This window comes from Apium graveolens, chromosome 6, assembly GCF_009905375.1.
Source record: "Apium graveolens cultivar Ventura chromosome 6, ASM990537v1, whole genome shotgun sequence".
NCBI lineage: Eukaryota > Viridiplantae > Streptophyta > Magnoliopsida > Apiales > Apiaceae > Apium > Apium graveolens.
Genome location: NC_133652.1, coordinates 22309856 through 22332950, shown reverse-complemented (window position 1 = coordinate 22332950; position 23095 = coordinate 22309856). Strand labels below are relative to the sequence as shown.

The 23095-nt window shown below is 38.3% G+C and overlaps 3 protein-coding genes across 3 annotated transcripts; all 3 read right to left on the bottom strand.

Annotated features, from left to right (window-relative positions):
• Positions 1–588: 588 nt before the first annotated feature.
• LOC141664753 (uncharacterized) lies at positions 589–2661 on the bottom strand. The gene has a single exon (XM_074470707.1). The coding sequence runs from the start codon at positions 2659–2661 to the stop codon at positions 589–591; it is 2073 nt and encodes a 690-aa protein (XP_074326808.1).
• A 3083-nt stretch (positions 2662–5744) lies between these two features.
• LOC141666866 (monocopper oxidase-like protein SKU5) lies at positions 5745–10247 on the bottom strand. The gene is made up of 9 exons (XM_074473087.1): positions 9672–10247; positions 9239–9348; positions 8881–9151; positions 8643–8781; positions 7866–8232; positions 7337–7702; positions 7164–7242; positions 6206–6405; positions 5745–6108 (listed from the first exon to the last, which is right to left on the bottom strand). Exons 1-9 carry the CDS (start codon positions 9810–9812, stop codon positions 6006–6008), a joined length of 1776 nt encoding a protein of 591 aa, XP_074329188.1. The 5' UTR covers positions 9813–10247; the 3' UTR covers positions 5745–6005.
• Positions 10248–18242: 7995 nt separating this feature from the next.
• LOC141664752 (uncharacterized) lies at positions 18243–18944 on the bottom strand. The gene has a single exon (XM_074470706.1). The coding sequence runs from the start codon at positions 18942–18944 to the stop codon at positions 18243–18245; it is 702 nt and encodes a 233-aa protein (XP_074326807.1).
• Between the last annotated feature and the right edge of the window lie 4151 nt (positions 18945–23095).

The window sequence follows — 23095 nt, the reverse complement described above, 5'->3', positions numbered from 1 at the left end:
GGAAAAACGTGCCGATTTGGATTGTGCTGGAACAATTTCACCTACGACAATAACTTCGTTGAACGAAACAAACTACGATTCATGTACCAAAACAACTTCACATTCAGAGTTGTTCTAGTTACTTAAATGTGTTTGCAATATGGTCATGAACGTAATGTGAAAGACAATTCCAAACCACTTGTACTTTAATTAGCAAGTTATTTCTACTTTTCAAGTTTGTTAAGTTTGTTCAACTCTTCGTACTGTAATTAGAACCTTTCTTCATCTCTTTCTACGGTCATTAGCAGTATACTTTTATTATCCCATTATATGTTAAACAAAACAATTGAAAATACGCTCGTAGAACAATAAACTACTACCAATACGTAACATAAGTTACAATAAATAATGGTAAAGAACAGTGTATTTTAGACAGTACAACATATTCATAACTTTACACTTACATAATTAATTAATCAAAATTGTGTGGTTCAACACATACATAACATTAAACAAACTAAGCTGCTGGAAGGCCGTAAAAAACTTCTTTGTACACCATGTTCAGGGTTAAATTTGTAGCTGCACCAGACTCATCATCAACAAATATAGTCAGGCCAGTGGTGATGTTACTCGACTAATAGCAACATAGTACTGACCATGAGTGAAAACTGACTTAGGTAAGTATAGCCCAACAGTCTTAAGGGATTGACCTTGAGATTTGTTGATTGTCATGGCATAGCATATCTGTAGAGGCATTTGTTTCCGTACCAATATGAATGGCATCTTTGTATCTGAGAGAGAAAGCTTCATACGTGGAATGAAATACTTCAAACCAACAAAGGTACCACAGATGACCTCACACTCGACACAGAATTTCAGGTATTTGGTCACAATCATCTTGGTACCATTACACAAACCTATGGTTTGGTTCAAATTACGCATTAGTATAACCCCAACCTTAAGTTTCACATCATGAGGTGGCATCCCGGCAACATTTAAGGAGTTTAAATACTCTACTGGGAAGGCTTGATTCAGATCCTCATCTGTGCCACCAAATTCCTCTGCAGCATCAACACTAAAATAGGACACTGATTCTCCTGGGAGCTTGTCTACAATAAGCGAATTGAGGTGGTCCACAGTCTGGTTGGTAGGAGTCAAAATAGCTCTCTCGCTCAAGTACTGTGAATTGTGTCCTTCATCAGAAAAATTAGGATACGTGCTGGAAATCATGTTCTCAACTGTGTTTTCAGTTTGTACATCACAGAACTGAGACGAAATTAAAATTTGATTTTTAATCAGTGGCAAATTGCAACCCCGAGGTGGACTGACCTGGCCATTACCAATGTCAATTACCCATTTTGCAAACTTTTTGAGCTCTTCACTTTCACTATTAGTTTCACCTTGTTTCAAGCGCATGTTTTGTGTCAGCAAGAAAACTTGGCAAATGGACCACAGTCGTGACCTAGTGATACAGGCAGCTATAATATAAGCACTATCACCATACGTAATGACTGAGAGGATTTGACAGAAAACACCACCCAGAACCACAGTAATACCGCCAAAAGGCATGTCGTACCATTGTGGATCAACAACTTTCATAATATCCTTTAATGATCGGTCTAGGCATTCAAATGCGTACCTATGCTGCATAGGCGCCTCATCCCATATTATTAGTTGTGTCTGCTTTATGAGTTGCGCAATATCTGAATCATTGGCAATATTACATGTTGAACATTTATCAAGAACTATTGGAATTTTAAATCTGGAGTGCGCAGTCCGACCACCTGGCATTAATGTAGCAGCAATCCCAGAAGACGCAACTGGAAGCACAATTTTACCTTCTGCACGTAACTTACATATAAGAGTTCTCCATAAGAATGTCTTTCCACATCCACCACTACCATAAACGAAGAAAATTCCTCCAACATTACTGTCAATGGATTGTATTACTGCATCATAGATTTTTCTCTGGTCCTCTGTACAGTCCTGTAATAGCTTCGAATTTTCATACTCCATCTTCCCAGTGTCATAGCTTGTCTCTTCAATTATCAAATTGTTTGTTCCATTGTTCAAATAGCCGCGAGGAGGTTGAGGCAAGAACCCCCGTGGTTTGCAAGAACTATCAGCGGTCTTCTGAAATTTTATCTTGGGGTGAAATTCGTCTTCTCCACCTGAAAAGAGTAAAGGATACTGTAAACCCATCAACTTGGGATGAACGTAAGAAACACGGACTAAACCTTTACTTTTTTCACTCACAACAATATCACGGTCGCCACATGTTTCTTCAGTGTCGCCAACCATAATGCCAGCAACTTCATCAGTGCTAGAAATATGACACTCTCTTCCACTTTCGGATCTAATTACTTTCAGTATAATCTGCAGATCAACAATTTCATCGCTTTCATACAGATCACGCTGCTGCCTAAACTCACCAACCAATTGATTTGTTTCATCTAACATTGTTATAAGACCTCGTACAACCTCTTTATCAACACTTTGTCGGTCCTGAACACTAACCCACCGAAGACGATTATCAACTTCGTTAATGGTGTCATAAATATAAAGTTGACAAAATTTGGGGGTTTCATTGTCATTCGGTATTAAAGATCCAAAAATATGGTGGTTTTGACCATTTAATCTATATACATAAGGCGCCATTACATTGTTGATTGAATGATCCATGTTACCGCTGGTAGAAGTAAAGGCAAAAATTGCATTATAGAGCCGTATCAATCAATGAAAAGCAGGACCTTTTTTCTTGTCGTTATATAAATCCATCAAATACTGAGGGGTAGGAGGGATTAGAGGCAATCTCACTGCACCTTTCATACAGCAAAGAGAAAAAATAGGACAGTTTTTAGTCACATTTTTATTTACTATTTCCTCCTTCCACATCCGAGCATGGCATTTCGAACATATAGAAGTAGGAGCACCCAAAGAAGTATACACCTCAGGAATGACACGTTGTCGTACACGTTTTTTCTGCGTCAAATGAGATTCCGAATTCATCTCATTAACATAGTCTTCATCATCACTCTCATGAGACCCACTAAGATAATCTGCATCATCAGCATTTTTATATTTTAGTGTCACCAAATATAATCTGTGAAATTTCGCAAGAGCACCATCTTTGTATTTCTTACCACTTGATTCACACCCACTTGCTTCATATTCTGATACATTAGAATCATCAAACCACACTGAAGGAGCAACAACATTTGAACCTGCAAGAAAACATAAAATGGTTATTCACAATTACGTAACACATAACCAACATGAAATGTTACATAGATATCACCTTCATTAAAGTCATTATTTTCTTCCTCATCGTCAGTAATAATCTCCTCTGCGAATAATTCTCTACCAAACCCAAGAAAATTTTCCTTCCCTTTTCGGTTCAAACGATTTGGTTCATTTAAGGCAACATCATTTTCTCTACTACTAATGGTTGATTGTGTTTCATCTGTTTTATAATTAAAACAACAACTCTTTAGTTGTTCCTGTTACCATAATGATAGAAAGACAAAAGCTTAACAATTTTCTATGTAATACTTACCTCTGACTATTTTGCTAGGAAATGAGGCGCTACCTAAATTTGTTACATCTGATAATGGAGTTCTATTGTAACTACCATCAGGAGGATTCGTGTAGTTTCCTCTGCTACTTGATCGGGAAGTAACAATTGGACTACTACATTCTACCAACCAAATATTAAACGCATTATTGCATCATAAATATAAAACAGCAGTTGCTTTATAAGAAAAACACAGGGTAAATTAATAAAAGAAATAGTACTTGCAGCTGTTTTATTAAAATTGCTTGACCCAGGCAAGTCACAAACTTTCGTCCTCTTTCCCGGCAGCCTAACAATATTTGGCGTGGATTCCGTTAATATGCCTGCATTACAGACACAACAATGGGTAGTCACAACTATATAACATCTATATACCTTTTTCGGAATAAATGGTAGGATTATTCACAAACAATTCACAACAGAAGCCTAATTATGGCTGGAGTTTAAATTTTGTAAGAATTAGATTCCGTACTTGTAGGTATTTTATTTTGGCTCCCAGTACTAACTATTGTTGAGGTGAACAGAGATGATCGGTGGGTTTTTGGGGACGGAGTATGAACGTTGACCATTGATCCTGTTAACACACCAGCAGAACAAACACTAACAGAAGGCGTTAGTTACATTCACATATACGAAGAGATAGTACTCAATAACAACTAACTTACCTGTTCTCGTGCTCCTTATTGAGGAAGAAGATAAACCACTACGATCGGCGACAGTACAGTCGACAACCACATTCTCTTTGTTCCCATTCCACACTTTCGTTCTTCTGTACTTCCGACCATAATCTGCATTCAAATCTTCCGGGCTAAATAACTTATCAGCTTCTTCACCACCCATTCCTTGTACAATTAATCAACCTCTAATGAAATTATCAACTGATATTCTATACACAATATATATTGTAATTGAATATATAGTAGGTAAGGTGCTAGTTCTGTATTTGGGATTATCCTAAACAAAGTTGTTTCAATTTGAATTTCAGATTAAAGAGTGTGTAGGACACAATCTTAACTTCCAACAGAAACTTAAGAAGTTTTCAACAGAAGTTTGCTTCTTCTGTAATATATATGTAATTATGTATTAACAAAAACAAATCAGTGGCAACATCAGTAATTTTTTACAACTTGGAGGGAAAGGGGTGAAGTTACTATTCAAAAGAGGCCGTAGAAACTGTAATATAGATAGATGGATAACAATCAGTCTACCCATCAATTGAATAATTCTGCTTGCAAATAAAGTGAAATATGCGGGAGATAAAGAAAGTAGCGGGAGACATGGGAAACTCCCCTGCACATCTGTAAGCAATCAACAAATTGAATCAAGCATATGTGGGTGGCTATAATTTAAGGTGGAGATGTCAATTTTGAAGAAGTTGGCTATAACATGTACCGTTTAGTTGTCAGCAATTGAATAATTATGCTACCCAGCAATTCCCATTAAGTTGAATTACTATTATGGTTAAATTGTTAAATTTTGAAGAATGTGTTGGCTAAATTGAATACTGAATAATAGCAATTGAATTACTATTATGAATTATTCAAGAATGTGTTTCTATGGTTGTATTTAGCAAAAGATGGATCATTTTCCTATTTGTAGTAAATTTACCTGTGCATCTAGTAAATAAAATTATATAGATGCAAGTATTTTATACAATAATTTAAACTAGAAAAGCTTCAAAATTCAATTTAGCATCAATTTGTTTGACCGCCAAAAAAATGTGATACACATGTTGGGCCGCAAACGCATTTGACTCCGACAATCCAACAACAGAATATCTTGAATATCCGCCACACTCATGCCGGCATGGTAGCCTCACCTCCACCAAGTTAAAATAAAGCTGGTGATGTAAAAAGAGGGCCTTCACACAAAGCTGTAACTACTTTAATGGCCTCTACTCTACTACATAGAGGAGGGACACTATGTGGTATACTTCTTCATCTTCTCAAGAATGTGCAGCAAGTAGTAATTCAACTTTATAGGTAGTGTTTTTCTTGATGATGATTTTATTTTCTTGTCAGCTGAGCAGTAAGCTTCATGCAGTATATTAGATTTATAGTTTAAAACACTGAAGCAGTAGCTGTTCAACACAACAGCTTCTACTTAAAGTAAATGCCAAAACTATCTGATCCAAACAAGACAAATATTGAGAAGTTTCTCTTCGACTTGGATGTAATGAAGATCAAACAAGGATTCACAATTTGAAATTGGATCGAAAATTTGATGAATAGCCATTACAAGAATTAATAAATAGGGTAAACAAAAGAATGATTATCCGGATAAATAGTGATTCCCGGGAGCCTCTAGTACATGCATGGGAACAAAAAAGAACTAATCAATGTTTTGCTATCAACAAGCCTGCAATTTAAAACCTAATTGACACTCACAAGTTACAAATTGAGCCAGTCATGCTCTCGCGGGCTACTTAAATTTGCGTAATCCTCGAAATTGCTTACTGGAACATAATTACAATTGCACATATCATTACTAGCAGAGGAAAGAGAAGCTTTGACTCGGTGCTTGTGACTGATGTTGCAGAAGAAGTGTCCTGTGGCCTGAAAAATCAAGTGATGGTGTAAAAATTAATACCAGTCTTAATACTAAAACAGAGGATATTTGAAATGATCTTCAATAACTTTTTGAAGTACATACTTTTGCCGTTTGCTGAGAGCACCACAGAATAGAGCATTCTCAGGGATAGGCAATTCTGTTTTGTTAGTAGGTTCTGGATTGACGACCTTTACATACGTTTCTTGGCCCAGATACCATGTGTCAAGGTTCTCTGCTCTTATATTCCAAATTCCGACATTGTCAAGTGAGACTAAAACGGCTGTCCATGCACCAGGGAAAACCTATAATATTATAACAAATTTTGAGTTAATAGCAAATATATTATACATATCTACATGATCTAGATGCTACGCAATATAACTTTATCAGAAATTTGTAGAACCTCTTAATCAACTATATCTAGTCACAATGACTCTAAGCCAGTGAATTATATGGGTTAGTATCATGTGAAGAAGTTTCTACCTTTTTACATTAAAATGTTACGGAGGTACCTAATCAAACTAAGACAAGAGTGAAAGTGTGAAACATTTGAAAGAGAAAAATTACCTACTCCTAACATGGGTGCAAAATAACACAATAATAATCTAAAATATTTACTCTGATAGAAACCTTCTGTTTTGTTGTCACGCCCAGAGCAGATCAAGCATTAGACTTTATAGTTCTGAAAACTTATTCATCATTACCAGACATATGCACTAGTTTCTAAATACAGACTTTATGATATCTAAATCTTAATTAAGAAAAATGCAGGGAAAATTATTCCTTGTTGCAATAAGGGTCATGACTAATCTCACCTAGTTAGGAAGTTAAATCAGGACATACTTTATTGTTTACGGTTAAATAATTGAGATTCAAGATATATCTGATGAATCATTAATAGTCATAGTGGATATAGAAGTACAAGTCTGCAGCTGTATAGTTTGTAAACAATAAGAAATGTGCAAAAGTTTTGCAGTATCAACAATCGTACACAATATCCATATCCGACATTTGCCACAATTGCCCAATTGCTTCAGATCAATTAATTTGCAATAGGTACCTGTGTCGTTGCGCGAGCAATTCCATCCCACTTATTATATGTTCCCCTACTAGTTTCTGACCATTCCCCATAATCCATCCTGCATTCGAGTAATCAAAAATATGTTATGACTACTTCCAAAAATTTAGACATCAATAAGCAGACAGATGCTGCTGCTAAGAGGCAGGGCTTACCCAACTACAAAAAAGGCATATCCATCCATGTGGTAGCTTTGCATCTTAGTGTCATTGTTTTGAAAAATTACTTCCATAAATCCTCTAAACGTGCCATTAATTATCTTCGTTTCCATCTTCGGTGGTCCTGTAATTGGCCTAGTGGGGAAATCAGCCTTGTAAACATTCTTCACTTTGAACTGGTCAGCAAGTCTGATTGGTGTATGAGGATTGACAAATGAGATTCCATTAAGTGTGGTACGTCGTTTGCCATCAATGGTCACAGGTGGCTTATTTTTCAGTACGTATACGTCAGTCACATTGATCGAGCCATATCTGAATGACCCTTGTGGGTTTGGACGAGCACCACTGGCAGACACATTCCACCTATATATACATGTAACAAAATGGCCTCATTAATTTGGAAAGGTTCCTTACCGCTGAAAAGAGACTAGAATATTTCTTGATTCGTTAACATGTTTGACAAATGAAGGACGTAAAAGCAAGCTATACTTTTATGTGATAAAGCAATTAATAGGCTTGCACGAACCTGATGGACCTCGCTTGGTTCATCGAGAATGTTTTGTCAAATTGATCTTGTGGAGCTTCTGGAAGGGGCCCGGATGCCTTTCCTTTAGAATTTGAATAGCGTAAGATGCCAACACCAGTAACTCTTCTCCAAACTGATTCATTTACGAATCTTGCACTTGCCACTATGTAATAATCAGTGCTTGCATTCTGATCCGTAGTTAGCAAGAAAGAGTATGTTTGTCCGACATGAATATCTAAGCTAGTGTAGTTCTGTTGTACAGTATACGATCCCTCAGTTTCAGCCAGGAGCAGGTTATGGCCTTGAATTCTGAAGTTCAAACTAGTTGATATTCCGACATTGCTGACACGAAGTCGATAAGTTTTACCTGCCCAAAAACATATTTCTTTATTGATCATAACAAAAGATAGACACAAGCAATTTCATATCAAATAAACAACATATGTTGAAGTCTCAATTAAATACCAGGGCTCCAATTAATTGATCATAATCACAAAACTTTCATAAGATGTAGTCTAAAGAAAACTCAAAAAACTTTTTTTGCCAACTTAAGTCACAAATCTTCCTCACACGGAAAAAATGATAAAACAACTTCTAGTTCAAATCAGCAGTCTTTATGGTCATTTAGGGGCATAAAAGTAACTCAACTCCAAAATAAATAATCATGTCCTGTTTAACAAAAAATAAAGTCCCATCTAATTGGCAAAATGTCTATAACAAATGTCACATAATAGAGAAAAACAGGAATACTATTGCATAACTTCTGTATTTACTAACCAGGATGAACGTCGATTGTTAAATAGTCAATACCATCAGGCACAAGTGAATCATTATATCTATAGGGTCCTTTCCCATTTATGAGTACACCATTGGGCATGCCAAGATCTTTCCCACCGTTAAGGGTCCTTCTCAGGGCCTATAATCCAAGCAAAACCAAGAATAAATCATATTACATCTTTTAGCACTGCACACAAATGTAAAAGTAGCTGAAATAGACAAATCACCAAACACTAACCGTGTGGTTGCTAGTGTACCAGTCACCAATCATGATCGGAATATCGTCATGTGGGGTGTCAAAAGGGATTGGGATAACTGCCCGATTATTAATTATAATGCCACCAAATCCACCCGACGCCCTTTGAAAATTGAGTGAAGGGAAGTAAAAGAAACTCCCAATCTGGTCTTTCACTTGAAAATTGTAAGTCCAATTCCACTTTGGAGGAATTGGACAGTTAGTGCCAAGCACTCCATCTTGCCAGGATGTTCGCCGCTGCTGAACACCAGCCCTGTCACACCATCTATAAGTATTAAATCCTCCTTTAACATAGCCAATACTCACAAGACATTCTTAAATAAATCTTTATCAAATTTACCAAGTCATTAGTAGCTCTTCATCTAATTTGTTCCTAACATTAACTTCAACATTGTTGTTTGTAGTAACATTAATGACAGGGCCTGGAAATTCTCCATTAATAGCAATAACCTGCAAATCAAGAAACTAACTTTTAACAAGATAATCCACAAAATTTAACTACATATTAGAGGGAAAACATTCAAATTAATTATAAACTTATACTAGCACACTATTCCAGTTCATAAAACACAAGCTACTTAACAAGTAAGCACATTTAGCAGAGATCTAATCACATTCTACAGATCTGAACTTAAAGAGTGATAATTTCAAGAATCTCAAACCAGCCCATCTAATTTTCTTGAAAATTAAGCAGACCCAACTTAACAAAGTACAAGATATATATACACAGATAGATACAAATTTGCAGAGAGAACATGAATAGAGAGAGATACCTGTTGGGGAACACCAAGAGGAGAAGCAGTTATGTAAGAGACCACAAATTTGTAAGAAATAGTTGCATCTTCAGCAAAAGAGTAGCTCAAGAAGAGAGAAATGCAGACAAATAAAAGTGAGAGAGAGCTAAAAGAAGCCATGAAATTAACTTAAAGTTTGATGCTTGAAGAAGATAAATAACAAAAAAATGTAGCTTTTTTAAGTTCACATTATCAGTCAGAAGAAAAATATAGAAATGCAAGAGAGAAAGTTATGAATTTGTGTCTGGAAAGTTGAGGAGAGAGATGGGGGGGCAGAACAGCTCAGTTTGTTTGGATTTGTAACAGTTGTTTTTCTATTTTTTCTGAGGCACACAAGTTAAAAGAAATAAAGGAAAAGGAAAAGGGTAGTTTTATATTTGTAAACTTTTTGTGAGTGGACCATTAGCATCATCAGGAGCATGCAGCTACAGAAGGCAGGGAGAGAGAGAGAGAGCGCGATAATTAGAAAGATGTTAACCAGAGAGAGAGAGTTATAATTAGAAAGAGCTTAACTAATTGATGGAGGAAAATGTATAGTATTTTATAATCAATCTTCTTCATGTGAAGTTGGTTTGGGTTGGATTATTGTTGTCGTCCTTGATACAGGAGTGAGTACATATTATACTCAAGATTCACCAACTTGTAATAAGATGGTGCGAGTGTGACAGATATATAGAGAGGGTATATTTATATTTATATTAAATAAATAACTACTACTCCCTACTACATATGAATATGATCTCCTCTGGAAACCACATCACATGAATGCCAGCAAGCACCTTATTTTGAACCCCTCTGGACCCACTTTATACTTGTGATCCAAATGCCAACGGGTATTTACATCATTATTTCGGTCCTATTGTTTTGGTGCTTACAGGTTTCTATCCATATGAAAGGTGGAGAAGAAAGTTCATAACAAGTTAAAAATATTTGTATTGAGGTGTACAAGTCAAAATCTGAGTACATGCCAGATAATTTTCGAGAAAAGGAGTCCGTTTAGAACAAGTCATCGTTGCACCGTATTATATTACAATATTATTTAGCAATATGTGTGCAACATGATTTATAATTTATATTATAATATTATTTAGCAATATGTGTGCTAATGATGACTTTTAATATGAATTATGAGAACCCGTATTGCACAATTATTCTCTTATACAATACTCTCTATGTGCCGTTCATTTATATGTATTTTTTTTTTTGTTCAATTTTATACATTTCAAAATTTACCAAATATAGTAAAAAAATTATAATATAAAAATTAATTACACTCATTTACGCCCACTACTTTTTTTTCACTACACAAACTTCATACATTAAATATTGATTGACCCCATAATTTTATTCACTTTTTTTTATCTTTTCTTCTAATATTCCACATTTTCTTAATCTCGTGACGGAGGGAATATATTACTGCTATGACCGGGTCATCTCACACGTTTAATAAAAAATAATTATAATTGCCGATCTAGCATGAGAATACCTTTAGTATTGGTTAATGTACAACAAAAAACCCATTGATGAGATTACTTAAGAAATTAGAGAAAGAGTACATAATAATGTTTGATAAAGCAAATTAAGGGGAATACTTATCACTCAAAGCACGTTAAGCATAAAACCCATGGAATGTAACACATTAGTCCTTTTTATTAAAGTTCAAGCTATTTTATTTATTTAATACAGTACTCGACATTTAATCATCATACACATCGCCACTTTTCTTGTTAAATACTAGGATGAGATAGATTGAGAGAGACAAAAAGAGAACAGGTCTTTGCTTTCAGAACAATCCCAGCTTTTAAGTAGTCTAATCATAATTACAGGCTTCAATCAAGGCTAAGCATCTGACTTTATCGAGTGGAGGAAGCATGTGATGTGAGCTTGTTACGTTAATTTTGTGTGGGTCAAAGATGTGACACAGATTTTACCTAATAAAATCAATGCTTTCATATTTATAACCTAGAGATCTAAAATTATTTTCACTGTTGTTAATATGGAGTACGATTTTACTTGCATGTCCTACTACTGACGTTCATTCATGGTTAATTGGATTGACACCGAATTAAATCATTTTTTATTTTTAATCGATTCTGAAAAAAAAATTAACTAATTCAAATTATACATGAAACAATTTTTCAAATTTTGGTACGCGGGAAGATAGTAGGGATGCGTAATGAAGCATCACAACTCACACGTGCCTTTTATTCTATATATACTAGTTGGTAACGAGTGTTAACAGTCCCGAAATTAAATTAAAAATAATTCAAATTATTATTTACATAAAATTAATGATAATTTCTGGTGGCGGGGCTAGGGATGGCAAAATAATCCGATCTGACGGATATCCGATCCGAAACCCGAAATTTTGGATTTACAAAACCCGATTTTTTAGATTTGGATTTGGATATGGATTTAATTTTTAAACCCGAAAATTTTTGAATTTGGATTTGGATATTAGGTATACCGATCCGAAACCCGATCCGAAATCCGAAACTCTATCCGAACCCGAAATCCGAAGAAAAACCCGAATTATTATATATATATATTAGAATTATATATATATAACATATTATAATATTATATATATTATTTTATGTAATATACATTATACATATTATTATATAATTTTTAGAACATATGTTTTTATATTTATATTAAAAATTAACTAATTATAAATTTTAATGAAATATAATTATTCAATCATTTAAATGGGTGATAAGGTTTATAAGGCTAACAAAACATCTTTTAGTGATAAATCTCAAATATTGGGTATCAATTGAGTTGATTTTTTAAATATTAGCTATACATATAATAACACAATTAATAATGTGATAAGGTGGTTGAAGATGGCACGTTAAAAACTCTTTCTCTACGAGTTTCTTGTTCAATCCCAAACACTTGTAATATCAATAATTATACAAATTTTCAGATTTCGGGTTCGGGTTCGGGTTTCAGGTTCGGGTATGAATATCCAATTTAAAAAAATTTCGGGTTTCGGGTATACCCGAATCCGATCCGAAATCCGATGGATCGGGTTCGAGTATTCATTTTCGGGTATTTTTCGGGTTCGGATCGAGTTCAGGTATGGATAAAATTTTCGAGTTTGGATATGGTACCTGCAATACCCGACCCGATTCGACCCGATTGTCATCCCTAGGCGGGGCTGCTCCTTCGACGCCGTCCTGAATCCTTCGCTGCGGTGGAGGTGTAACTGTCGTGGGGTTCCTACAAAACAACACTGGAAAGGAGGTTTGGGTGGCGCGGTGTCTCCGATGTGAGAGTAAGAACTCGCTTTTGGGAAAGATGAAGATATGTAGGAATACAAGGTGACTGTGTGCGTATATGAGTGTATGAGAGTGATTAACCACAAAACCTTACTTTCTTGGGCTATTTAGTGCCCAGAGATAGGGTTTTGGGATTGGTACATTTGAATCGTGGTTGTTGGTTCTGGGAGCGGAGGACACCTGCCTGGGGTGGATGCCTTACACATATTTGAATGAGAGTGGTTGAGAAATGTTCTGAGGATCTTCTGACACGTGCCTGGGCTCTTGTTATTGATAGGTGACAGTTGTCCCTATCCCGCGCTTGGGCATGTGCCTCACGTGTTGGGACTTCCCAAGGTTAGGCTGTCGGGACTAGGTTGTCTGGACTAGTGGTGTACGGGACTGGATGGAGTTGGGAGTCCGAACCTAGTCCGTCTAGGAGCCATATGTAGTATCATGTGCTCCCCACTCCCTTATGCATATTTTCAGGATGGGGGAGTAAGGTTGATATTGTTTGTAGTTTGTTGTTTGTGAGAGGAAATTTGAGCTTTCATTGCCCCCAGACCGGATTGTGTTGAGGTCTGTAAATCCGGACTAAGTTTGGATGTCTTTAGAAGAATTTCGGTTTTCCTTGTCCTCAGGAAGGATTGTGTTGAGTGAGGCCAATCAGAACTAAGGTTGGATGTATTTAGAAGAATTTGAGTTTTCCTTCCCCTCAGTCCGGATTGTGTTGAGTGAGGTCAATCAGGACTAAGGTTGGATGTCTTTAGAAGAATTTGAGCTTTTCTTGCCCCCCAGTTCGGATTGTGTTGAGTGAGACCAATCTGGACTAAGGTTGGCTGTATTTAGAAGAATTTGGGCTTTGCTTGCCCCCAACCCGGATTGTGTTGAGTGAGACCAATCAGGACTAAGGTTGGATGTCTTTAGAAGAATTTGGGCTTTCCTTGCCCCCCAGTCCGGATTGTGTTGGTGTATAGAGTCTGGACTGGTAGTTGAAACGGTTTTGGGGTTTTCCCCCCAATTATTTGAATTTTTACAGTGGTCTTTTTTTGAAAAAACGTGATGTAATAATTGTCTGTTTTAATTGGCGGGTCTTAATTGGTAACGGTCTGCGGTCCAGATTTGGCCATGTGGCAGGCCTATTGGAATTCACTGAGCCTATAAAAGGATTCCCCCCTCTACTCTTTTATTTTTTACTTCTCTTCCATTCTTCTCTCGCTTCTTTCTTCTTCTCTTCTTGTTTTCGGCATTTGTCACAGGAGATCTCGAAGGTTTGTCAACGTTGCATGGTCGTCCCTAATCTCTCTGTAATCTATGTACTTGTAAGTTCTTCCTTTCTTTCTTGTGTTGTTTTCCTTATTCTTGTTTTGAGAAATGATACTATTGTTTGTTTTGTTTTCTGTATTTTGGTTTCGTATTGCTGGTTTTGTGTTTTTGGCTTTGAATGTGTGTATATATATCTTTTGTGTGCATATTTAGGTGTTTGATTTTTGGTTTGTGGTGTTTCTGATTTTAGGGTTTTGTAGCTCAGTCTGTGCTATAGTTCGTAGTTCAGATTTATAATTTTGTTTTTGGCTTTTGTTTGTTTTTGTGGTTTATAGTTGAGTCCGGACTGTTGTGGGTTGTTTGTTTTTTATTTTAAGTATAGATTGTGAACGTAGTCCGGACTCTTTTGCTCCAGGTTTAGCTGATTTGTGTTTATTGGGTTTTGGGAGTAGTTTGTTCCTAGGGGTCTACATCTCCGAACTGGTTGTTTACAATTTAATAAAATTGAATATAGGATAATCCGGACCATTCTAGGATATAAGATAAAGAATTTGTAGGGATTTAGAATAACCAATCTCATTTTTTTAAGTATATGGTCCAGACTAAAACTCGTGCCAAAGTGTACATTTCCTGCTACCCGGGACTTTCTGATATTGACTCTTCCTCTGACCGGACTGAGATGGGTAAAAAAGCTTCCACTTCGGATGCCAATGTCATCACCAAGTTGACGGTTGGTAAGATATCCCCTAGGAAGGTTCCTTGCACTCTAGAGGGACTCTGGGTGGACGTCCCGAACTATTTTATTACCAAGAGTGAGGAGATAGAGAATAGCTGGTATTACAGAAGTATCCGGTCTGGATATGCTAGACAGCCAAATACTGGTCTGGGGGTATATAATGAAGCCGAGTTCAATCGGAAATCTGCGGGCATGATTGTTGCTAAGGATCCATACTCGTTGAAAGATGAGTATGCTGCCCTGGACCACGCGGCCCAGGATCCGTTTATCCGGGTTGCCTTTCAGTTAGATCCCCAGATTGAGTGGAGATGGACCCAACCCGGAGAGAAGATCTATCATAGACTGGCTGATGGATTTTTTCCCGTCTGGTTGGAGCATCTTAGGTCCAAGTGGAATCCGCACTGGCACCTCTTCCTTAAGCATTTATGTAAATACAAATATAAGTTGTCTCCTATTCAGATAACCCCTAACGGGATTAAGTGGATGAGTTGTTTTATTGCTTGTTGCAATAAGTTTAAGGTTCATCCTACATTTAGACTCTCGCATCATATCTTCAGCTTAGTTAAGTCCAGCCAGCCGCCCTTGTACGAGATACGATTTCGGGCTGCAGAGTGTGGATATGGATCCTCCTACAGACATGTTATCCAACAGTTGTCTCTGAAGCATTGGAATGGGGAACTAATTTTGCTAAGGGGCTTGGACTTGTATTATCTTCCTTACATAGCACTTGATGGAGTCTAGACTAGGTTTCCTCATTCGGTTCTGAGGGGTGATGCTATCCGGCTCATTTTGTCATTCTGTGAGTGTCTCGTGTTCCAGCTGACCCGAGATACCTTTATGAACCACAAGACTATGAACAGGCTTGGGTGTGAGTATTTTCCTTGTAGTCCGGAATTACATAGTACCCAGACTCTGTTATTTTTGGTAATTTGTGTTTGTTTGTGTCCGGATTTTTGTGTTCTTGTCGGACTAATTTTTCTGTTTATTTTTGTCTTGATAGGTTTGTCTTATTACAATCCAGATTTGTCTGCTTCCGCTTGTAATTATGCTTTAAAAGGCTTGAGAACTGCTTTCAGGCAGAGGAAGAAGGCATCTGTTGCCGGGTCCGGCTCTAATCCTTCCCCGAAGAAAGGTTCTCAGAGCAACGCAGTTTCGAAGCCGGAGTCTGCTGATGAGGAGAGGAGTCCGGACAAGGCTGCTGGTTTTGAAGATGGCGATGAGTTTGAAAATCTCGAGGAGATTGAACTGTTGGGTGAAGCTCCTGATGTTGTCATAGTCCGGAGATGAAAGAGGCTCCGTATTATTGGGACCAAACCTCCCCGGACTGAGAAGTCTTCACAAGGTCTTCCTGGTGCTGCTTCCGGATGCTGTTTTTATTTGCTTTTGTTGCTTATATGTTGCTTTCATTTTAGCTTCTGTTTGTGCGTATTTTCCATTCTTAAAAAATATTTTAAGTGGATAGTGTTTGCTTCTACTTAGAAAAATAATCTAAGTAAGGCTAGGTTGCTAATCCGGGTTCAATTTGACGTCGGGCTTAGGTTGCTTTTACTTAGAGAAATGATTTTAAGTAAAAATAGGTGGGTTGTCCGGGTTCATAGTTGACCCCAGACTTCGGTTGCTTTTACGTAGAGAAGTAATTCTAAGTAAAAATAGGTGGCTTGTCCGGGTTCATAGTTGATCCGAAATTTGGCTGCTTTTACTTAGAGAAGTAATTCTAATTAAAAATAGGTGGCTTGTCCAGGTTCATAGTTGACCCCGGACTTTGGCTGCTTTTACTTAGAAAAGTAATTCTAAGTAAAAATAGGTGGCTTGTACGGGTTCATAGTTGATCCAGACTTAGGTTGCTTTTACTTAGAGGAATATTTCTAAGTAAAAATAGGTGGCTTGTCCGGGTTCATATTTAGTCCCAGACTCAGGTTGCTTGTAAAAAATTGCTAAGTAAAATAGAAAGTGCTTTTCATTGATTTCAAATTTGCTTCATACAAAATATAGATTAATAAAGTGTTTGCTTGCCATAGGCTATAAGTGTTTGGTTGCTGGGCTTTTTCTTTCTCCTTGCTACTGGTAGTATTTTCTTAGCCTGAGTCCATGCCAGGTATTGGGAACTTCAGAGTCGTCCATATTTATCAGTTTGTAGGTTCCTGGCCTTAGGACTTCCTTGACCTTATATGGTCCTTCCCATTTGGGCATTAGTTTTCCAGTATTTGTAGGATCTGAGGCTTCTATATCTCGATGAACCAGGTCTCTAACTTATAAGTTTTTGACTCTGGACTTCTTATGGAAGTGCTCTTTTATTTTCTCCTTATATTTATCCATCTTTGCTACTGCTTGGTCCCGGACTTCATTAATTAGCTCCATATTTATTCTGAGCCCCTCTTCATTGGCTACTTCATCGAAGTTTATCGCTCTGTGGGAAGGTGATCCTACCTCGATGGATAACATTGCTTTTGTGCCATAGGCTAGCTTGAATGGAGTTTCTTATGTGCTTGTCCGGGGGCTTGTTCTATAGGACCGCAACACACTTGGCAGTTCTTCTGGCCATTTTCTCTTGCTTTCTTTAAGTCTCTTCTCAATGCCTCGGAGCAGGATTCTGTTTGTGACTTCTACTTGACCATTTCCTTGGGATATGCTACTGTCGACCTTTTGTGCTTGATCCCGCACTCTTGGAGGTAGGACTCGAATTCTGATCCGACGAACTGTGGCCCATTATCTGATACTAGGATTCTTGGGATCCGGAACCTCATCAAAATATTGTCCATAAACTTTATGTAGTCCTGCTGGTTTATGGTCCTCATCGCTTTCGCTTTAACCCATTTGGTCATGTAATCAATCGAGACTAACAAGTACATGAGATATCCTCTAGCTTGGGGAAAGGGTCCCATGATATCAATACCCAAACAGCAAAGGGGATTAGAGACAAGACTGAGAAGGGTAGAACTGGGCTCATCCGGGACACGTTGCTGAAGAGTTGGCATTCCTTGTATTTTCTCACGAACTCTACTGCATCATGGTGAATAGTTGGCCAGTAGTAGCCTTGCATTATGATCTTGTGAGCTAGGGCATTTGCAGATATATGATCTCCACAGATCCTTTCATGTACTTCAATTAAATAGTAATTAGCTTCTTATGGTCTGACACACTTTAGAATAGGAGATGAGAAGGTCCTGCGGTATAGTAGTCCATCTTCAAGGAAGAACTTGGTTGCTTTGGCTTTTAGTCGTTGAGCCTTTCTTTTGTCTTCTGGGAATTCTCCTTTTTCCAATAGTTGATAAAAAAAGTCATTCAGTTCTGGTTGTTCCCGATTTCTAGGACTTCCTCAACTTCAATGGATGGCTTTTGTAGTTCTTCAAAGTAAACCGAGCAGTCTAGATTTGATGAGTTTCGAACTAGTTTGGACAGAGTGTCTGTTTCTTTATTTTCTTCTCGACACATTTGCAGGACTTGATATCTTGGTATTGATGCTAAGTAGTTCTGAACTAGGGCCTGATACTTTGCCAAAATTGGATCTTTTGCTATGTATTCTCCATTTGTTTGCTTGACCACTATATGGCAGTCGCTGTATATGTTTAAGTCCCAGACTTTGAGATTCCTGGAAAGCTTCAGTTCCGAGATCAGTGCCTCATACTCCGCTTGGTTGTTTATTGCTTGGAAGCCGAAGGATATAGCTGTTTGAATCACGAATCCCTCAGGGCTTTTTAAGATGAGTCCAACTCCTGACCTTTCGCTTGTTGATGAACCATCTACTTTCAAGGTCCAGGCTCTTGGGCTAGCAGTTTGATTGCTCTCTTGGTCTATGTTCATTGGTTCTGATTCTACCTCCGGGAAGTTGCATTCGATTATAAAATCAGCAAGTGCTTGAGCTTTGATGGCAGTCCTGGGAATGAAGCTTTGATTGAACTGACATAACTCCACAACCCAATTGACTAGCCTTCCAGAGACATCTGGCTTGTGAATTATTTTCCTTAGAGGCTGATTTGTGACCATCCTGATTTCTCTTCCTTGGAAGTAGTGTCTGAGCTTCCTTGATGTTGTGACCGAGGCAAAGGCAAACTTTTCTAAACTTGGGTACCTGGTCTTTGCATCCTTGAGTACTTGGCTCACATAGTAAACTGGTTGTTGTTTTCTATTTTTTTCCCGGACTAGGGCAGCCCCAAGTACTAGTGCCCCGTCTGATAAGTATAGGTAGAGAGGCTCTTCTAGTTGGGCCTTAGTTAGGACTGGTGGCTGCGAGAGGTTTTCCTTAATTTCTTCAAATGCTCTTTGGCACTCCGGGGTCCATTTGACTACTTTCTTGTTGTTTGCTTCTTTGAGTAGGTCAAAGAAAGGTAAGCACCTTTCTGCTAACTTGGAGACAAATCTTCTAAGTGCTGCTAGTGATCACGCTAGCTTCTAAACATCTCTCTAGGTCCTGGGAGCCCTCATCTCCTGGATTGCTTTTATTTTCTCTGGATTAGCTTCAATTCCTTGGTTGCCGATCATGAATCTCAAGAACTTTCCTACTCCAACTCCGAAGGTACATTTTTCCGAATTTGGCTTGAGTTCATGCTTCCTTAGGTTTTCAAAGTATTCTCTCAGATCTTCTATGTATCCTGGGATAGTTGTTGATTTAGCAATCATATCATCGACATAGGACTCCAAGTTTCTCCCGATCTGGGACTTAAATATCTTGTTCATTGCTCTTGGGTAAGTGGATCCTGTATTTATCAGTTCGAATGGAAATATCACATAAGTGTAGACTGCTCTGTGAGTTATGAATGCTGTCTTAGGTATATCTTTGGGGTTCATCATGATCTGGTTGTACCCGGGAAAGGTGTCCATGAAGATTAGCATGATGTGTCCGGAAGTGGAATCTATTAGCTGATCAATATTGGGAAGAGGGTATGGGTCCTTCGGGCATGCATTATTCAAATCAGTGTAGTCCACACACATTCTTCATATGATGTTTGACTTCTTCACCATGACAACATCTGCTAACCACTCTGGGTATTTGATTTCTTTGATTATTCCTGCTTTGAGTAACTTCTCTACTTCTTCATTTATTTCCCTTTTCCTTTCCGGGGCAAAGTTTCTTCTTTTTTGCTTGATCGGCTTCCTGTATATTTTGACGTCCAAACTGTGCATTTATATGGACTCATGCAACCCGTATGTCTCTTGGACTCCAGTCAAACACATCTTTGTACCCCCGGAGCAAGGATACCATTTCTTCTCTAAAGAATTCTTTGAGTCCTGACCCAACTTTCACCTTTTTGGTAGGACTGCTCTCATCAATCTGAATTTCTTCTGTTTCTACTGCGGCCTCGATTTTTTCTTGGTCTTTGATTGAGACCATATGATGAATCGGGGCTTCAGAGTTCTTCTTCAAGTAGGTGTTAACTTATTCTGATTCTTTTTCTTTGATTGCTTGCATGGTAGGACTGTACTGGTCTAGGACCGGATTTGCTTCAATCACTACCATGACTTGGTTGCTTTTCAGTTCTTCCGAACTTAATTTGGCTGCTTTTAGATCCGGATTGGATTCAATAAATTGCACTTCTTTGCTTGTTTCTTCCCTTGAGCGGGGGCAGTGCTTCTTAATGCTTTGCTGTTTGCGAAGGACTGTGGCCTTTCTTTTGTTATACTGGTGAGTTTTTGCCATTGTTAAGGCCTGACTGTATCATCATTCAGCAACCTCATATTCTCCTTTTACTTCTTCAACTCCAGTCGGGGTTGAGAACTTGATCTTGAGATGGGAGATTGAAGTTATTGCTTGCATTCTGGTTAAAGCTGACCGGCTAATTATGCCATTTATAGGATGAAGGAGTATTGATGACATAAAACTTGATAACATAAGTGACTTGGTTGGGAGCATCTCCGAAATGGACAGGTAGGTACAGGGTCCCTTAGATCGGGACTAAATTGTGCCTGAACCCATAGAGTGGGTCTTCCCGACAATCATTTGAGCAGACACTCCCTAGCTGCATTCAATCCACAGTATGCTTGAAGAGAATATTCACCGAGGAGTCGTTGTCTATCAGCATTCTCCTTACTTCATTGTAAAAAATATCCAAAGTGACAACTAAGGCTTCATTGTGGTTAGGATTGACTCCTTCATAGTCCTTACTATTGAAAGATATAACCATCTCTGGGACTGATTGGATTGAAAGTACTTCTTCGCCAAAGTCCGAGCTCCGTGGTGGGGAGTGGGAGCCTCCTAGGACTACATTCACTATATTCTTTCCTTTCTTTGGCCCTTCCCCTCTATGGTTGTTGTCCCAGACTAGGTACTTGTTCAGGTTCCCTTTCTTTACTTGCTCTTCGATGAAGTACTTAAGTGATAAGCAGTTCTCAGTCTTGTGGCCGTATGGTTCATGATAGTCGTACTTCCTATTATAAGGCCTGCTCCCCGGAGAAGTCTGTATTGGCTTTGGAAGGTAAAATATGGCTTGTCTTTTATTTCCTTCAAGATTACCTCCCAGTACATGTTTAGGGGAGTCCAGTCCGGCTCCTGCTTTGGCTTCAGGGCTGCTTGGTCGAACCTGGATCGCTTTTGGACTCCATCCTAGGACTGGGCCTTTGGAAAATTGGAGTAGTTTGTCTGTCTTGGTTCTGCTGGCTTTGCTTGAAATTTTTATCCTGATGGTAACCCCCTTTCGGTCGGTCATCAGAATTCTTGTTCCTAGATCCCCCATTCCTGGTCATCCTCATAGTTTGGAGTACATCAGTTTCTTTAATGAATCTAGTAGCCATGGAGTAGGCTGCCGCCGGACTCTGGGGCTCCTTGTTGATCAGTTCTACTATGTATCTTTTATTGTGCTCCGGGTCTAAGTTCCTTCTGAAGATGCTGAGAGCCTCGTGCTCGTCCAAGTTCGAGATCTTGTTGATTGCTTCCTGGAAACACCACATTTAAGCTGAGAGGGAATCATTGTCATGCTGTCGTATGGTTTTCAGGTGACACATATGCATCTCATGTGTCTTGTTTGCACGGAACCTCCTGAGAAAGGCTGCTTAGAACTCCTTCCAACTATGGATGCTTCGGGAGAGGATCCTGCTGAACCACCTTTAGGCCCCTCCCTTGAAAGTTGATGCGAAGAACCTGGACTTTGTCAAATTATTGCAGTAGTATATCTGTGTAATCTTCTCAAAGTAATTCAAATGCTCTTCTGGGTCTCATAGACCATCAAAAGAATCAAAGTTATAGTGCTTCAAGTCTTTCTGCCGGGGGATGGCCTCCAAGAAGTGGCTGAATGGCGTCAAAGTTCCCCAATTTCTATTCCAGAGTCTTTGTCCATTTTTCTTTATAGTTTATAGATCATATCCTTGAGATTTTTTTGCTTCTCCTCATCATCTGAAATGAACTCGGGAGTGAGATCCCACCGGGTCCTCTTGGTCCCGGACTTGGCCAGTAGCTTCTCATCTTCTAACTGCATCCATCTTTGGATCTTTAGTTCAAGTTTTGCTTCTTCTTTCTTTCTGATTTGTTCCTTCATCTCCTCCAACCTCTTTTATTTGGCTGCTTCTGTTTCATTCTTATTGTCCCGATTCCTTTGGTTCTTCTTCCCCTTAGCTCCAATGCGGTCAAAGACAAATCTCTTAGATTGCTGGAAGTCCCCGGACTCCTCTGGTTCCTCCTCTAGTTCAGCTTCTTCCTGGATTCGGGCTTGCTCTTGTCTATATAGCCGGATTGCTTCTGCTAGCTCATTGTTAGTAAGGTTGGCCACATGTTCCTCAACCACCGAGACATTAGTGTACTTGTATCGGTTCAGCTCAATAAGGCTTCTGGCGTCCCGGGTGTTTACCACTGTAAGAACCCTAAATTTTGTAATATTTTAAAACTTCAGTGAATAATAATTGGATGTGATTATGCAAAAATTTTGAGTTCACCATAAATGAATAGTGGAATCTTGAGAATCCGAGAACATATTCTGGTTTAACGAGCGAAATAAGTGAATGCAAAAGCCGTCGAAATTCGAAGATTCCCACTCATACTACGTGTTTTAGAATCCGTAAAGAATGGTGTAGAACCGGGAATACTACGTTAAATAAACATCTCATCAAGATGTTATTAAGTTCAAGAGAAAGGAGTGGAAGTGATTAAAGGATTATAGACGATAAACAAAATCCTTGCGAAATGAAACGTTCTACGGGAAAACTATCGG